Source organism: Platalea leucorodia (genome assembly GCF_965183815.1).
Source record: "Platalea leucorodia genome assembly, chromosome: 5".
NCBI classification, from domain to species: Eukaryota; Metazoa; Chordata; class Aves; order Pelecaniformes; family Threskiornithidae; genus Platalea; species Platalea leucorodia.
Window position 1 is genome coordinate 76,083,505 of NC_138827.1, and position 17,250 is coordinate 76,100,754.

General features: G+C 35.1%; 1 protein-coding gene across 1 annotated transcript in view; it reads left to right on the forward strand.

Moving 5' to 3' along the window:
- Positions 1 to 17,250, forward strand: part of CCDC141 (coiled-coil domain containing 141) — a gene marked incomplete at its 5' end in the record, with an annotated part of 102,122 nt that overhangs the window by 7,604 nt on the left and 77,268 nt on the right. The window contains 2 exons of the mRNA XM_082312438.1: positions 14,569 to 14,760; positions 16,944 to 17,052. Of these exons, the coding sequence (XP_082168564.1) occupies positions 14,569 to 14,760; positions 16,944 to 17,052 (301 nt within the window). The remainder of the gene's footprint in view (positions 1 to 14,568; positions 14,761 to 16,943; positions 17,053 to 17,250) is intronic.

The following is a 17,250-nucleotide window of genomic DNA, read 5'->3' on the forward strand; positions in this document are numbered from 1 at the left end:
AATACTTAATTTTCAGTAAATTTGCTATGGAAGAAATTATTTGTTAATATCTTCTGAATTATTTACAATTAATTATTGAGGTGCCCAACAGTACAATTAGCAGCGAAGTTCAGCCGCATTTTCATCATCAATATGAGCTGATTTTTGCAAGTGATTTAAAAAAGAAAAAAAACCAACCAAACAAACAAACAGAAAAGGTAAGATTTAATAAATATTTTTTGTGCATGTGAGTCTGCTTAAACAGTTTGACAAGCCCTACCTGTTTTTCAGGAAATAACAATGACAGACAGAAATAGTTGGGAAAAGGAACAAAAGGCAGAGAGTTTTTCAAAGTTCTCTCCTTCCAGAGCAATCCAATATCCAGTTCTGATGAGAATATTGCTCATTGGGAGCAGTCTGATCGTGAACCTCATCATGAAATGGTGAACCTGAAATGAACCTGATCATGAAAGGAAGAGGGTCAGGAGGAAGCAGATGAACTTCAGTAATATAATAACAGAAATATTATAAAGTTCAACAATCCAAATATAAGGTTGTGCAGTTAAAGTGAATAGCAAGAATTTCTGTTGCAGCCTTAAGTTTACTACTTGATTGTGGAACAGCTATTAACCACCATGGCTGTGGAAACAGTCTAGGATCCAATACTTGCAGCTATTATGAAGAGAATTGGAAAGTATAAGTGGAAATTTAGGATTCTGATCATCTATACTGAAAGAAGCCAACATCAAACTGAAAGTAGCTTCCTAGTAGGGATATCAAAGGGAACAGTATCATCTTATTTATTAGAGAGGACTAAGAAGATGTTTTGTTTGGATTAGCAGAAAGACTGAGATTCTCATAAATATATTGCATGGGTAAACACCATAGGAGAGCAGCCGCTTAAGTTGAAGGCCAGCGCTGGCATAGGAATATATATAGCACATGGAGATCATTAAAAGACGTAGGCTGGAAAAGGTTTCTAACTGTCAGAGCAATGTCCCAAAACAATTTTCAATGGGAATAAAAGGGGCAAAAATCCTAGGTGATTTTGATTGTCAATAAGAAATATTTGTGAAAAGGACTGTCTGAAATTATTGTTTCTAAGACCCAGGGGCCTGAACTTGATGACCCAGGTGTTGTGTAATCTTAACAGAGGATGAAAATTTGTGGATCTTTGTTTTACTGAAGTTCTTCACTTCTGAGATCTTGATAATTTAAATCTCTGTTGTTCATGTTGACATAAGCTACAGAAGATTGTGAATTTTAGTTATAAATTAAATCGATTCAGGAGATGCTGCCTGTTTAAGAAGAAATATTGGATAGTATTTCAGAGGGAAAAGCATATTTTATGACTGGATTCAGGAAGCAAAAGGTAAAAACTTTACTGGCATGAAATTTTGGGGTTTTTGAGGTGCAAATCAGTAAAGAAGTTCAGGAAGAGTGAAATCAATTCTACCTATGAAATCATGACTGTACCTAAAATATTTGCATTTTCCATTTTTAAAATAATTTGAGAATTTTTTAATATGAACAGGGATATGTTCTTTTTATAATGAGACAGGTAGAATTAAGTTTTGCAGATGTCTGCCACTCATGAAAATTAAGAGTGAAAGTGCAGAACTTGATCTATTTTTAATTCATATATTTTCATCTAATAGTCTTTGTTTCAGTTCTATGATGTGCTACTTATAATTCTGTGGTATGCTATATTTGCATTCCTTAACTTTAGCTAGGCCTAGAGTATAAAACTGTAGTAACTTTATACCAAAATACAGTGGCTCCAGTGTTCTTTAGTACTGCAGTAACTAAACAAATATGTTAACAGTATACTAAATTATATATATTCTTAATCATGGCTACATTTCTTACTGCAGTAAAAACTACCAAGACTGCAAACACAATCGCTCAGAACTGAAGAAGGGACAATTTTAATTCTGTGCTCCCTTAGTCCACAGGGTCTTCCAGCCTCTGAAGCCCCTTGCTGCAGATTGTGTGTGCTAGAGCTCCTCAGCAAAACTTGTACCTTGTAATGATGTATTCTTCCTTCCTCTTATTTTTAGAAGCTACTAATTTGTATGTTCTAATTGCAACTTTCCAGAAAAATCCAGTATGGCACAGATCCTGTTACATGAATTTTCATTCTGCTTTGGCAATTTCACAAGCAACAGAGTCTTATAATGAAAGAGAACCATAATTTTAAGCATTGCGGTCTGCATTAGGATTCCATGAACTAATGCTAAAATATCACAACTTTGAATTTTTCCTTCAAGCAAACATACCAACACCTCCAGAAGGGTTCTACAGAGCTGTGTATTGTAGCTTTATTGCACTTGTAAGTCAGCCTTTCTTTAAACCCTGTCCTCATAAATCTCATCTTTTCCTTTAGTGTTGTCCTGCTGTTAGCAGCTCCATGTGGCTTTTTGGGTTGCAGCATACTGTATGCCATCCCCTCTAGGCCTCTAGGAAGTTGAAGTCCTATCTGTATCTAGTCCTTATTTTCCTCAGGAGTTTGCCAGTCTCTGACAGTGCTTCAAGCTCCCTGATTGCTAGGTATCTTTGTCATCTTTGTTTTGCACTCCAGAAGCTTTCTGAATACATGGTAAGAACATACTTAAATGTGTACTCTAGAAGGCCAAATTTTGTTTCCCTCCGGAGAAGAAGGAATATTCAGTGTACAACAACGAGGAAAGGCAAAAGACAATTTTCCCCTCCCTTTCCATGCTCTTTTAACCAAACATAAAGTACCCAAATAATGGGCTGTGAACAAATGAATGCAAAAGCTATACTACCTATCACAGCTTACATAAAAAGATGTTTCTAGACCTTCAGCTGTTCGCATTCTGTCTTTGCTACAATATCAGACCCAAATATGCCCTGAAAATGAGTAGGGGGAGAGTTATGTGGCTGCATAACTGCTGCATTACCAGACAGTGAGCATGCGTGCCACAAGCCTGGGATTGTATTCCTGTTGGTTTCCCCTCAGTAAATCTTAACCAGAACATTGTTCCGTTTAAGCTACCAATGTTCTTTTTTGGTATAGTGAATACAGGGGTGTGGAAATGGAAAGGAAAAATAGCATCCTATAGAAAATGAAATTGGGCTGTAGTCTTAAAAACAATGCTTTTCTGACATGGTTTTACTGAGACCAACGGAAGTTACATGTTTGTACAAACTGCTTTTTTGCCTACATGCGAGGCATTCCTTATATTGTCAAGTTTTGTGCCAGCATTTCTTTTCTTTTTATTCAAATTGGAAAACTAAAACAAACACAAAACCAGACTTTTCCAGGAAACAATATCCTTCCAAATTTGTTTCTCCTCCGTTGAAACAATAAATAATTTTTTTATGTATTTATTGAGAAATCAAGCCAAAACAGAAAACTGAAACATCAGATTCCAAAAATGATTGAAATAAAGCTAAGGCTGTACTGGAAATCTGTGTTAAGTTAATCCAATTTAAAACAAAAGCCTCATTAAAATTCAGGTTTCTGTGAAATATTTTGCTTTTCATAAGTGATTATTTTTTGATGGAATATATTTTTTTCCTCTTGCTAAGTTTGCTTTTAGGACGAGAGACACAAGTTGGGAAAAAGGAAATTCCAATTAGATATTAGGAAAAAAAAGTTTTATCATGAAGGTGGTTAAATTCTGGAACAGCTTGCCCAGAGAAATTCTGGAATTTCCATTGTTGGAGATGTTCAAGACTTCACGGGATAAGTTGCTGAGTAACTTGAGCAAGGGGTTGGACAGATAATCTGCGGAGTCCCTTCCAACCTAAATTATTCTATGATTCTGTGTTGATAAAAAGTTCATATTTCAAAGATGAAAAGTATAAAAACAGTATCAGTCTACTCCATTTAAAAAAAACCTATTCCAATACATAGTATATAGAAACTAAAATAGTTGAGGATAAATATTTGAAAAGTTCACAGTAACTAATGGCTTTGACAGTTGTGGAAAGCATAATTTCAAACACATGGCAATAAAACCTTAATATCACTCTGAAGACCATCTTATGTATCTGAACTCTTCCTCAATAAAGAAAAGTTTCCTGTAAAATATTTCTCTTTTTTTACTAGTCTGTCTTCTCAAAATGCAACTGTGTTCTGTTGCTGGGGTAACAGACAAAATGACAGCTGTTTTGATACTATATTAGGTTTTTGTAGTATTACAGGAACTATTATTTAAAAAAAAAAAATACACAGCTGTTTTAAATGTATGAACCATTTTCAATAGACATTAAAGAAAAAAATAATATTAACTCTGTATTTCAAAATTTCCATGAATCACTTATAAAAACTAAAAAGTTATTACACATGAACAAATTTCTAATTCTTTTTGCAACTTTATGCACACCGTTTTTGCATTTAATTAAATATGGTGGTTTAGTTTAACTTTCAAATTTTCTTTGGTTGGGTTTGAATTCATCACACAGTAATGGAATAAAAAAAAATAATTGCATAAAGCATGACTGATAATTTTCGAAGGTTATCCCAGTTTTCTCTGTGTCTTAGGGATTATGTGCCTCACAGCTGATCAATTACTGGAAAATGCAGCATACTGGTCAGGTACAAATGTTAATTAACAACCTGTTCAGAAAAAAGGCTACTAAAAGAAGGAAACCTACTTCTGGGCCCTATACCAATTTTACAGTGTCCATCCCAAGTAGTGAAGGAAAGATTTAACATTTGAAATGCCTTTTTAATATGTTGAAGCTGATGTAATATTAGGATAAATGCATGTCTAGTTTTATTTCAAAATATAAAATAGCTCTTTAAAAAGTCAGACTTTGCCAAGAAATTCCAAATGGAGCTATCTCAGATGCCACCTGTTTTTCCACAGTGTATTCAGGACAGCTGTGAAAGTGGTATGACAATTTGGGGGAAATTAACCTACTAGTGACAAGCAATCTGCCTGTGAAACTGAAAATATTTTACCTTTTTTTTTTTTTATCATGTCAGTATTAAGTCATGACAATTAATTCTTTTCATAGATTAACACTAAGATGTTGAATTAGTGAAGAGACTGTCAATATCATACTCATTTAATTCCTGTTGTATTATATTAGTTACACAGCTGGTTCAGAATGTTAAGAAAATCTCATGCTGGATAATTAATGAATGTCACTACTACTTTTATAGAGTTGTTGTGCATGCAACCATTTTATGCCTCAGTAAAAAAAAAAAAAATGGCTTCTCTTAGTGCTTTACTTCATCAACTTTTTATCCAGTAGTATTAAAATGGCTATTTTAGAAGTAGCATTTATTTTTTAGATGTATTGATAGCGTTTGACAACTGCTCGCTCAACCCATTCTCTGCCCTTCCATGCCAATGTTATTCATGGACAAAATAAGATTAAATACTTGTTACTGCACTTGAAATTCTCTGGAAGAAAATACAAGTGTTTCATGCTACATAGTAAATGACACCTCTTTATATACCTTAGCTTATGGACAGAGGCTATCAGTTAATTGCTTCTCTATTACGTTAATTTTATTAAACAGAGGCTGTCAATATCTTGGAGATGTGGGATTTTAGTGGTAAGTGTACAGATACTCAAAAAGATAAAAATGTCTTACAAAGTCTCCCTTGTTTCATGAACTAGCTTCTCAGTATGTTTTTTTCTGATGATTCAAACATACATCATGAGTGTGAAAGTGATTTAATTGCTATTATGTGAGTGTGAAAAAACGCTGAGGACCAAATGCAGCTTAGAGTCATAGCTGTTCCTGATGAAGCAAATTCAGATCCTGGGTCCTCGATAGTGTGATGGGAGAGGTCTGTAGGACATCACCTTTCTCAGGGCATGTGGGAATCTCCTGGATTTCCTCAGCAGGGTCTACCAATGTGGGTCTTCTAAAGCCCAGACACAGTTAAAAGTTATCTTTAGTCCTCTTTACTTTAAAATAGCCTGTCAAAGGGCAGCATAAATTTCATCTACCTACTGCTGGGGGTTTGTTGGGGTTTTTTGGGTTGTTTGGCCTTTTATTTTTTTTTTTTTTTTTTTTAAGTGCTGGTTGTGGTCTAACACAAAATGACTTTTGTGTTTTCTTGAACCAACTTGAGTAAATTTTCAGTAAAACTTTTGATAAAATGAATAAACTTAAGAAATTAAGCAGATCACAAGCTGGTTAAATGCTTCAAGGTGTTAATCTGCTCTAGCCTCTTTGGAAGTCAGAGGGGAGACCAAAAGAGTTAAAGCAGCACTGATTTCTTCGAACCCTAAGGATCAATGCTTATGCTTTGGAGTGCAAATAGACTCGTCAAGTATTAGGATGTAGAGGTAGGACAGTGGATTTGCATATGCTAGTATACATTGTTACTTGGTCATGTTCTGCAAAATAAAAATACTACATGTAAGTCTGAAAAAAGCCTGTAAGGATCACAGAGCTATACGTGAAAGAGAGATTTTTCAGCTCTAATGGCCAAATTCCAAATCAGAGATTTCTGTGAACGGTCACAATAATTATGATGGGAAATTTTTTAAAAAAGTAATTTTTATTCATCAATTCAATTAGCTAGCATAAATAATGTTGAAATGAAAGTACTTGAAAATACAGCACCCCATAACGGTTGCTTAGTTTGAGAGATTCACTGACTAATAAATGCCTCCAAGCATTTGTTAGAAAAATGATTATTTGTGCAGTTTACATCTGTAAGAGAGATGCCCAGGAGCAGCCTTGCACGAGCTACCCAAATGACTCTGCTGTTGTTTTAGCACTGTTTCTGAGTTGCCAATGCAAGAAGGCAGTGATTTATTCTGCCTGTTCATCCAGTACTTGGTGCTTTTTTGAAGCTATTGAAAGTCAGATCTAGTGTGAAGCTTTGCCATCTCAAGAAGAGCAGAAATGATCAATGTCTTTTCATTGGCCAGGAAGGATAAAATCCTGCTCACTGCACACCTTTTTTATTATACAGGAAAACTTTATTGGTTTGGGAGAAACAGCTAGATATTTTTAAAGACCTGTTTAAGTTAAACTCTACATAAAAATATGAGTGAATTACACAGAACAGTTTTACTGAAAGACAGGTTTTTTGTATGGCAAAAAGGAAATCAAAACCTATAATGATCACATAAAATCATAGAGTAACAGAAATATACCTTAAAAATGCATTGTTTGTTTTTCTCCCCACAGCTTTACTTGCTTTGACAGGTTTTAAGTATATCTTAAATGTGCTGTACAAAGGCTAAAGCAAGGCAGTTCCTTGGTCCCAGAGCCAAGACAGCAGTTCTCTTCTGTGAACAATATATACTGCCTGAAAAACATCTCATCAGCTGTGGAATGAGCATGGATTTGGGAAGAAATGCAGTATAACTCTATCTCCTGCACTATATTTTGTGGGGTTTTTTTTTGGTTTTGTTTTTGTTTTTTTAGCTAAATTGAATTTTAGAAATTAAAGTTTATGAATTAAAATTCAAATTGCACTGAAAGCATAAATAAGAAAATCCAATTATGCTTAAATAGAGCAGATTAGATCAAATAAGTATATTAATAATTCTAGCTGTATATGCTATAATTATACTTCTTTAACTATGCTCTAAATTTAGATATTCTTGTATGTTTGCATGTAAGTGATTGTGAGCAATGAACAGTTTTGCAAGCTCAAGACAATGCCAAAACTCTAATTGGATTCAGTACTTAAAGATTTCTTCTGTATAAAAGTGAAGGTGGGACCATGAAACTATTCAACCAGAAATGATAAGGGAACAACTGACAGGTGTCTGAAGAAGTTACAGTATTATGTATGGTAATGAAGAACTTCGGGATACTTTGCTGCATATGGGTAATGTAGCAGTTGGGTTATTAGAAACCTATGTTGTTTCTGTTTTGAGTGTTATATTCTGAGTTCCTATAGCAGGTCTATTTTATGCTTACACCTTGTGTAGACACCTGTGAACTAACTTTAAATCAACTAGCTCAGATATAGCTAGCAGTATATCAGCAGTAGTATGAACCACAATTACTCACTGCTTCCACTAAAATAGTCTGCCTAACTTTACTTGTATACTTTTAGAAACCTTTCTAGGAATCATTCTATGTCCATCAAGAACAGAGTTTATTCATTTGCAGCTGGTGCGTTTCTTGTGCTCAAAGCCCTATAATGCTTAGTTAAGTTCCAAGCATCCTCTGGCAAGAAGTGGTAAGGTGCAATAGGATTGTTCTCAGATCTTTTTTGAGCTGCACTGCACTAAAGGACTTGCAGTGCAGATGGCAGAAATGCTTGGCCCCATCTCTTAGTGAAGATACAACCTCAGTGAAAGCAGTAAAACCGACCTAAAAAGTAAATACTGCACTAGCACTGAGTTCTAGGTGTTGACACTGCACGGAATGAGTGACTTAAATTTTACCTTAGGCATGTCTTCACCAGCTGCACCAGACTTACCATTGCTGCACTGTTTTCTCTGAAACAATACTGTTGCAAACTGGCAGCACCATGGATAAGCATGCTCAAATTGGCAAGGACAGGAGACAAGATTAAGAAACAGAAGAGGGCTTGATTAAACTAGAGATGGCTACAGTTACAGTAAATTTAGTGTTAGGGTTATTGTTGCAGTAAATACACTTCTTGCAATATATACTCTTGTATAAAAGTATAATTCTTGCACAGTGACATGAGTTTCAAACAGTGGTACAGTTTTGTCAAATGTCTCACAGCTCTTCCAACTGGTAATTTTTTTTATAAATGATTCTTTGGGAGTAAGCTTTCCAAGTGAAGAGAGGTGTTAATTTCCATTTTAATACAATACAATGAGATCTTGGTGATCTATATTGACTTTTAAAAGAAAAAAAACTTTAAAGACAATCAGCAGTAGATCTTCATGAGCAGTGATATTCAACATATTGTTAACTCATCACTTTGATCCAATTTTGTAGTGAGGTAATTGGAGGGGAAGCTCTTGCACCTGCTTCAGCTGGTGTTGTCTCAGAAATGCATTTCTTCTTCTGACCCAGGTTCTCCTGTCTGTCTCCTGTTTCTTCTTTCCTTTTCTCCGCTGGGATTATGTACAGCCAGGGGTAAAAGTGAACAGATGTTTACAATGCACAGATAAATGCCATTTTCTATGTACCCCTGACAAGATTTTCCTGTACTCTAAGCAGTTCCAGAATATTTGACTATGGAGCAAGTTTGACTTGACTTTTCAGGCTTGATCAGTCTACAAGATATTTTGGGGTTTTGTCTTTTTTTTTTTTTTTAATTTTTTTTTTTTTATTGTTACATAAACTGGCTTGAGGAGTTTAAAATCCATAAATTCAGTAGCTTTCAGGTTGAAGATTACACTGAAATGAAATGTGAAGATCTGATGCACATACTTCAGTGCAACTTTTTGCAGCTGTACGTAAGATTTACCAAGATTTAGAAATATTGTGAATAGTTCATGCCTTGGTATGCTCCTTGCAGTAGAAAGTCTCTTTTTCTCCCTAAAGCCAATTTTAGCTATATGACGTTTTACAGATAATGTTGTTGAAATGAGATAATTCTGTAGCAGCAGAGATATTCAAATAGCATGTTTGAAAGCAACTTTGTAGACTACAGACTACAACTAAAAATGCCTACCTATAAATAAGAGGGTAAACCATGTGTTATAACATGAAATAATTTTAACTTAGTAGCTTAAAAAAAAAAAAATCCATGACCTTTCACGCTCTTTAGAACCTTCAGGGGTAAGAGTCTGTGATGAAGCACAGCACTCATAGCAAAGAAGGAAGTCGTTTGGGAAGTAATAAGCTGTCTTTGGGTTATCTCAACCCTAGGCTGGAACATCTGCTAAACTGACCTTGAAGAAAATGCAGAGGCATTTGCAGGGCAAAGAAACAGAGGACAAATGGCTTTTTCAGTAATAATTATCTCTGAGGCCGAGTGGTCTGTATGTTCCACACTGCTTTATTTCTGTCCTCCCCTGGCAAATGACTGCTTCAAGAAACAATCTCATGGTTCCCCTCTTCACTAGAGCCACACTTTGCAGGCTGGAAATAAATTGGGGGCTTTCAGGGACTCCAGGTCTCTGCAAGTCTCTTGAAGTGGCTAGAAAGTGAGGGGAAGAGAATCTCACCCATGGTATCAATTGTTAAAACTGTGGGTTTGGTTTATCCCTTGCCTGTTGAGGGTAGGTAGCTGCCCAGAGAAACAAGTAACCTCACCAGTTTCCAGTATTCTCACCAAACTTTAGAACAATCCAAATGATGAAAATTTAAATGCAGCATAAAAGGGAGTTGATATTTAGTACTTGAACTCTGACATGAACATGCACTTCCTGCTAAAAGAGCGTACAAGTGAATCAAAATCAAAGAATCAAAAAGCCTACAATTTGTTGTAGGACATAGTCCTAAATTTTAGGTCTATTTTAAAACAAACTTTAAGACATAACAGCTATTTCCTAGTGTTGGGTGTTAAATGACAAGAATGGAGAATGACTCAGTCTGTACATGAAACCTTTGTTATTTTGTTTTCCCTTTCATGCTCTCTTCATATGCCTTCATTTATCAGTAGTTAAGCTATTGGAAAAATGAATGAAATCCATAAACCTTATTTATTTTCCATTTTTATAGCTTTTTAAAAATTCATATCTTATTTCCTGATTCATGATTCTTCTAGAATATTCTTTTTCTAAATGTAAAATAGTGCTAGTGTTGAATTTGGGTCTTGAGCGCTATCGCTCTGAGTAAGCTGAGCTGTTAGGAAAGAGTGAAACATTTTTCTGTGTCCTGTAGACAAGCAGAGCTCTAGGCATTCATGTTATGTTATCATATGTGGTTAGAAAATATTGATTGTTTTGATGAAGTTGGACAGAGAACAAAGCAGTGTGACATGGAAAATCAGTGATAAATTCCCCTCTTATGTGTCTGAAAAGCTAGCCAAATTATCCTTGACTGTGTCTTCATGGTAACAAACCCAATGTTTTATATTGTGCTTTTATTGGGGTAGCCTTTTAAAATCATATTGCAAGTAGTCTGGCTGTGTTTTCAGAACAGATTTTGAGAATCAGTATCTAGGTCTGTTTTGAAGGAATGTAAATGTCATATCCTGCCTTTATGTTGTCTGTGAAATATAATGAATGATAACAGGAACAGTTGGCATTAGAAATAAATCGGAAGACTAAAATATATTTATTGAATGTATAGACTATTTGAAGAGCAGCATATTATAGTTATGTGTGCTCATTTACCTATTGGCAAATGGCTTCAATTAAAGAAATTGTTCATTAGCATTCCTTGTGCAAAAGCTTAGAAATAAATTTAGTGGCATAATTAGTAAGATGAGAACGAAACAGCACATGAGTCTAACTACCAATTTTACTAGCGCTATATACCGCAATAGAAATGTGACTGCATTATTAATGCAGGTTTGCCTTTAATGTGCTTGATCTGTTTTTATTGTGAAAATCCTGTGTGTCTGAAGTTAACCAATAAGGGAAAAGCGGAAAACAGAGGATGGGGCCTGAAAAGATGGATAAAGTGGCCTTCCAGATGAAGTAACTTCCTTCTTCCTGTTAGTATTGTATTGGCCATTGAAGATTTCAAGACCTTACCTAAAATGCAGTGTTCTCAAACAAGTGAACAATGTAGACAAAGATGTGCCTGATTATGCAGCCATCATGCCTGTAGGTTACTTCTGAAGGTAACTACCAGTGGGAAAAAAACCCAAACCAAACCAAATCTTCATTATTTTCAGTAAACTGTAATCTGTTTCCTAAGAGAGATAGGAATACTATACGCTACCATTCTGCTAATTTACCAGTTCCTTGATAAATATCAGGGAAAATAATCCCTGACTTTTTGTCATTTTAAACTGAAAACAATGAATGCTAGCATATTAAATTTCCAGATTTGTTTTCTAGCTGTCACTTAGTCTTAAAGTGAGCTTTTTATTTTCAGCAGAATGATTTTGACTGAACACTTAGAATTCTGATGTCATTTTACAGAATATCTATTTCAGGTGTCTCATAATTTCATTCTCCAATAAAGCCAATATTCCTTACAGGATTTTTTTCTCCATTAATAAGACATAGTGTCCTTTTGCTGAACTGCTGTGATGTCTGAAAGAAATGTCATGATTAGGAAACCCAACAAATAAAGGAAAGTGGACATAATGAATGGAGCCATGACAAACTTTCCATGGTTTTATTTTTTAGCTTATGGCATTCACTTTTTCAAATGAAGTCAAACTTACCTGCTAAAAACAAATGCTTGGCATAAAGAACTTTGAAAATCATCTTGCATCAAAAATATTGGTAAAGCATTTTCAGCTATATCTAGTAAGCACTCTGAAGTATGTCTACATTAACTTCATCCTACCCTGCCATCACAGGGCGATGAAGTCACATCCTTGTGTCTTTCATTCATCCATCTTCTGTCATGATGTTTCTTTTATTCTACACTTTGGTCTTAAAGCTTCCACGACTTTCACAAAATCGTTTCTTCTAGGTACTATGAAACAAAACAAACTTCTTTTAGAGCTGTTAGCCAGGATTCATCCAACACAGGTAGTGCTTGGCAGTTAGTACTTGGAGTTTAGCCTTTTTTTGAGGTTGAACAAAGAACCAAGGCTTTGTTGGCTCTGAAGAGATTGTACATATATTTAGGAAAATCCAGTATTACATGGATAACATAATTTTATAGCTTTGACAGTATAAAAATAATTGAGAAATAATGATGCAAACCAATAAAAGAAAAACCGAGTTGAAAGAACTGTGCTAAAGATTGCAGTGAAAGATGGATTGTCATCTAAAATTTTCACAAGCTCGGTTCATTAACTTACCATTATCATTGTTTTGGTGAAGCTGGATTTTAAATTTTATTAATTGTACAAGCATATAATCTCTGTGGTTTAAAAATTATCATGAGTCAGTACTGCTTTTTTTTTTTTTAATTTCCAGTAATAAGGATTCTGAGTGCTGCATGTAAGACTAGCAAAACACCTGCAGCAACCCTTAGTTACCTTGTCAGCTAGATAAATATTCTTGAATAAAAGTTGACTGGAGTACTTTGAATTAGATTCCCAAGGCCAACTGTTTTTCCTGGTCCGATTCTTGTCTCATTGTGGTATAACAGAGATATAAACCAGTTGCTATCAATAGTTACATCAGAGTGACAGTATCTACTCCATGCAAATGACCTCATTTAAAGTCAAAGCATTGTTTTAAATAAATATTAATTAGATTTCTACTTCAATACAGAATAGGTAGCATTTGGGTGATTTGAGCTTTTCTTCTCATATTATGAGGCAATCAGGAGGGGGATTCAACAGAACAAAAAGAACTGGTTTTACAGAAGGATTAGAAAGCAGCAGTTCCCATTCCTGGTATTCAGAAAACAAAATGGAGTGTGTATTGTTCTCTAGAACACTGGCTTTTGATCAGATGCTCTTTTTGATGGGTTTGTCACCAAACAAAAAACATGCATTCATGCTGATGATAATTACTTTTCTATATACTGTAGAAAAAGATGGGTTTATTGGAACTGCTCTTATGCCTGTTATTTTTACCACTGTTTGTTTTCATAGTCGGCTGGCTGTAAAGTTAAGTTAAAATAATTTCAAAGGAAGAATAAAAGTTCCATAGTTTATTATACTGTTCTCACAGTACTGCTTTTAGAACTGATGAGCCTCTTCAGTTCAAGCTGACATCTTTGCATAGTATAAAAGGTCTAGGGAGGACTGGAGGTTATGGTTCTATGTTTAGAACAATAAAGTTTTCTGCAATTTCCTCTTTTCAGTTGGATCTGTCAGGAGGATTTCAAGTTTTCCAATTCTTTAACCTTTATTAGAGTTTGTGTCATGAGAATGAGTTATCACAGATTTCTTTTCCCATTACACATTCATGTGATAGCACCTGCAATAACAGGAGAAATTGGCACTTTATTAATTCATGATCATAATAAAACCTGAGATGGGGGGGAAAAAAAAGGTAGAACAAATGCTAATAAATTTTTCTGACACACTAAAGATTTTAAATATAAGCTGGAAATGGCCCAGCAGTTATCTTTCTCATAGTGAGATTAGTAAAGGGAATGAAACACAGTAGAATGATTTTCTTGACAATAGAGTCTTATTTGGTGGCCAGCTTGAGCAATGCAGTGAGCTGAACTTGAAACATTGCATAAATTTGGTGTTTTTCTGGAGAATACGTGCATATGTTCAAGCTACTCTTGTCTGGATTGTGTTGAAGTCATCAGAGACTTATAAGTTACTTTACAAACTCTTAAAGCTTGTAATGTCAGGTAATGTAATATGATGGCATATGAAAGAAGATCCAAAATATCTGCATTGCTACCACTTCCAGCGAGATCTGTGTTTAAGGAGATGTAAACTTATTTGAATCTAAATATTAGAAATAGAATGATAAATTCTCTTAACACTTGTTTTTAAATGAAATTTCATAAAATATTCCCTCTTAAGTGTACATGAAATTCAGAAGCTTGCTATGAAACATGCAGGAACAGCTACACACCTATCACTAGGAACTGGAAATAAAGCAGGAGTAGGAGACTTGTGGGTAGTTTATAAGACCCACTGAAAAAGTATCCTGACATCAGTATCAGCACAGTGTTTTGGATTCTGTTTACAGATTTCTTCATATTTTTCTTCTCAGGCTTTGGAAGACCAGGTATGGGACCTGCTGCATGAAGCAGACAAGGCTGCAGAGGAGAACAAAGAAAAGAGTCAGGTTTATGATGCCATGGCGGAGACCCTTGGGGATGCATGGGATGCCCTCATCATTATGTTAGAGAAGCGACAGGCACTTCTGGAACTTACTTCAGTGTTCTTTGAAAATGCTCTGGAGGTTTGTATTTAAATTAAATGACTCTTAATTTGAAACCTCCCACATCTTACAGGTACTCTGTCCACTGTAATTTTGTTCTATTATATATGTTCATTGCATTCCTAAACGTTGAAGCAATTAAGAAAATAAAAATCTCTAGATGCATCCTTCCTTTTCCACCTTCTGGATAATTCAGGATGAAACTGAACAAAAAACCATGTAGACTTTAAGAAATATCTTATCATGATGTCTCCAAAATTTGTACTTGACAGAAAAATGACAATGAAAAATGGAACTGGACCAAAACCTAAAATATGTAATTCAGTGGCTATGGACATTCTGCAGAATATCTTTCATTCCTTATGATTGAAATGATTTGGCGTTGAAAGAACTAAATTCTCAGATGCTTTTGCTAATGCTTACTGAAGATTGGCCACTGAAGGTTTTACGCTGAAATATCCATACGGCTATTGTAATTATGCAAACTAAACATTAGTCTAACTTGCCAGTCCTTTACCTGAGACTTCCATGTGCAGATGTGCACAAAAGGACAGTTGTGTGAGCCCGGAGACAGATTTCAGAGCGTTGGCTTACCCCATTTACCCATTTCTCTGTATCTCTTATCCTAATTCACTGATACACCAGTCGCTAAAGCAGAGAGGGATTCCATGCTCACTCTGTGTAGCCTCACATTCAATTCTACCTGCATTTGTGGAGCTTTGAAGAGTTTAATAATTCTCCCTGATAATTTTGTTTCTACAGTAGCCCAGTGCCACCTATAAATTACAGAAGCAACCATTTTACTGCTAACTGTCCTAAGAACTCGAAGATCAACGATCTACTAATTATTTTGTCCTGGCGATGTGTATTATACAAAGAAATTAGTACAGAGTTGGCATCAGTATCACTATGATAAATTCTATACTACCAAAAGTCGGCCTAGTGCAGACTAAATCCTTAAGGGGCTAGCTGAATTGCCCCTGCAACAGGCTTATATCATTAAAACAAAATGCAGCAGCTGGAGCACAGCACAGATCACACCCATTATATATAGAAGGGAAGAAGGAATGCAATATCAATTTAAATAGGAGTTGCCGAAACTTCTTATGGAAAGGCTTTTCTTTAAATGACAGCCTGTGATTATGGAAATCTTTGTTTTATGGTGATAAAACACAAAACATGTCTCAAGAATAGTCTTTAGTGAAAATCAGAACTCAAATCTCAAATGTTGTACCTAATGGATTTCTTTTATAGCATGCAGATTGAGAGGGAGAAAAATGTGGAACAGTACAAAAGACAGAAAAAGCAGAGTGCTTACTTTTCATCTTCCTTAATTTCACCATAGTATTCAACATCTTTGCTTTTCAAACACAGGTTTGAACTCTACTCTTTTCTTCATTCTTGAAATGAAGCAGTAGAATTGATAAAGATTGGCTAAGATGCAGAATATGTGTCTCAGTTCTCTCTGAGCTACTCATACTTGGAATTGCACCTGCAAAGGTGGAAGCCAAATAAAGAATTCCAATCTTAGTTTTAACAGTCTCAGCAGATTACCAAATCTGCTCCAGATCTCCCTGAAACACAGAATATTTAAAATATGGAACCCATGGAAAAATGAGCTGTAAAGGAGTAACCGAACTTCAGTCTTCGTTACAGAGATGCTGTTTCCCCACTATAATTAATTACTGTGTTTACCATAATATTCATTAGCTTAAATTTCCTACTCATTTCTGCCTTCAAAAGATTGCTTTGAAGATTGTATCTCTGTCTGACGTTGCCCTTAAATGTTTTTTTTCCCCTCAATACTTTAACATTAGAAAGAAGTTCTGGAAAGGAAACCTAAGTTAAAGGCTTCATTTGTGTTAAATGATTTTACTGAAGGCTTTGAAATTAACAGATTCTTCTATAAGAATGTATTTTCAGTGGGTCTGAAGGCTACGTAGGAAAGATGATTCATAAAGTGACAAACTGTAATTACAGAGTATGTCAACTGAAATTTGGGTTCCCTCAATCAATGAGAACCTCAAAAAAACAGAAGGTGCGTAGAGGCCACAAAGCATCTGTATCTAGCAGTCACTAAAAATATGTTTTTCCAAGAATTTACAAATTCTCATGAATTTTACCTATAATACAGAGAGTATGATGGAGTTCTGTAAAAGAAAATTATACCGTGCTGCTTCTCACCCTTTGTTTTCTTAATGCAGTTTGCTGTTAAAATTGACCAAGTTGAAGATTTTCTGAAAAATGCCCAAGAGTTTGACAATATTGACTCTTTGAGAGAACTCCTTCTGCAACAAGAGCATCATACAAAAGGTACAAACAGTATGCCACTCCTGATGGTGTGTGATTGTGCGCTGACTCCTTGAAGGATGATTTTACTCTTCCTGTGGGTATTTAAAAAAAAAAATATCTTAGAACAAATATGAAAATGTTCTATTTGGAAAAATATAATGGTGAAATAACTCTTTATCAGGCCTTCTGAAAGATATGAAACTCCTGGTTTTGAGCTAG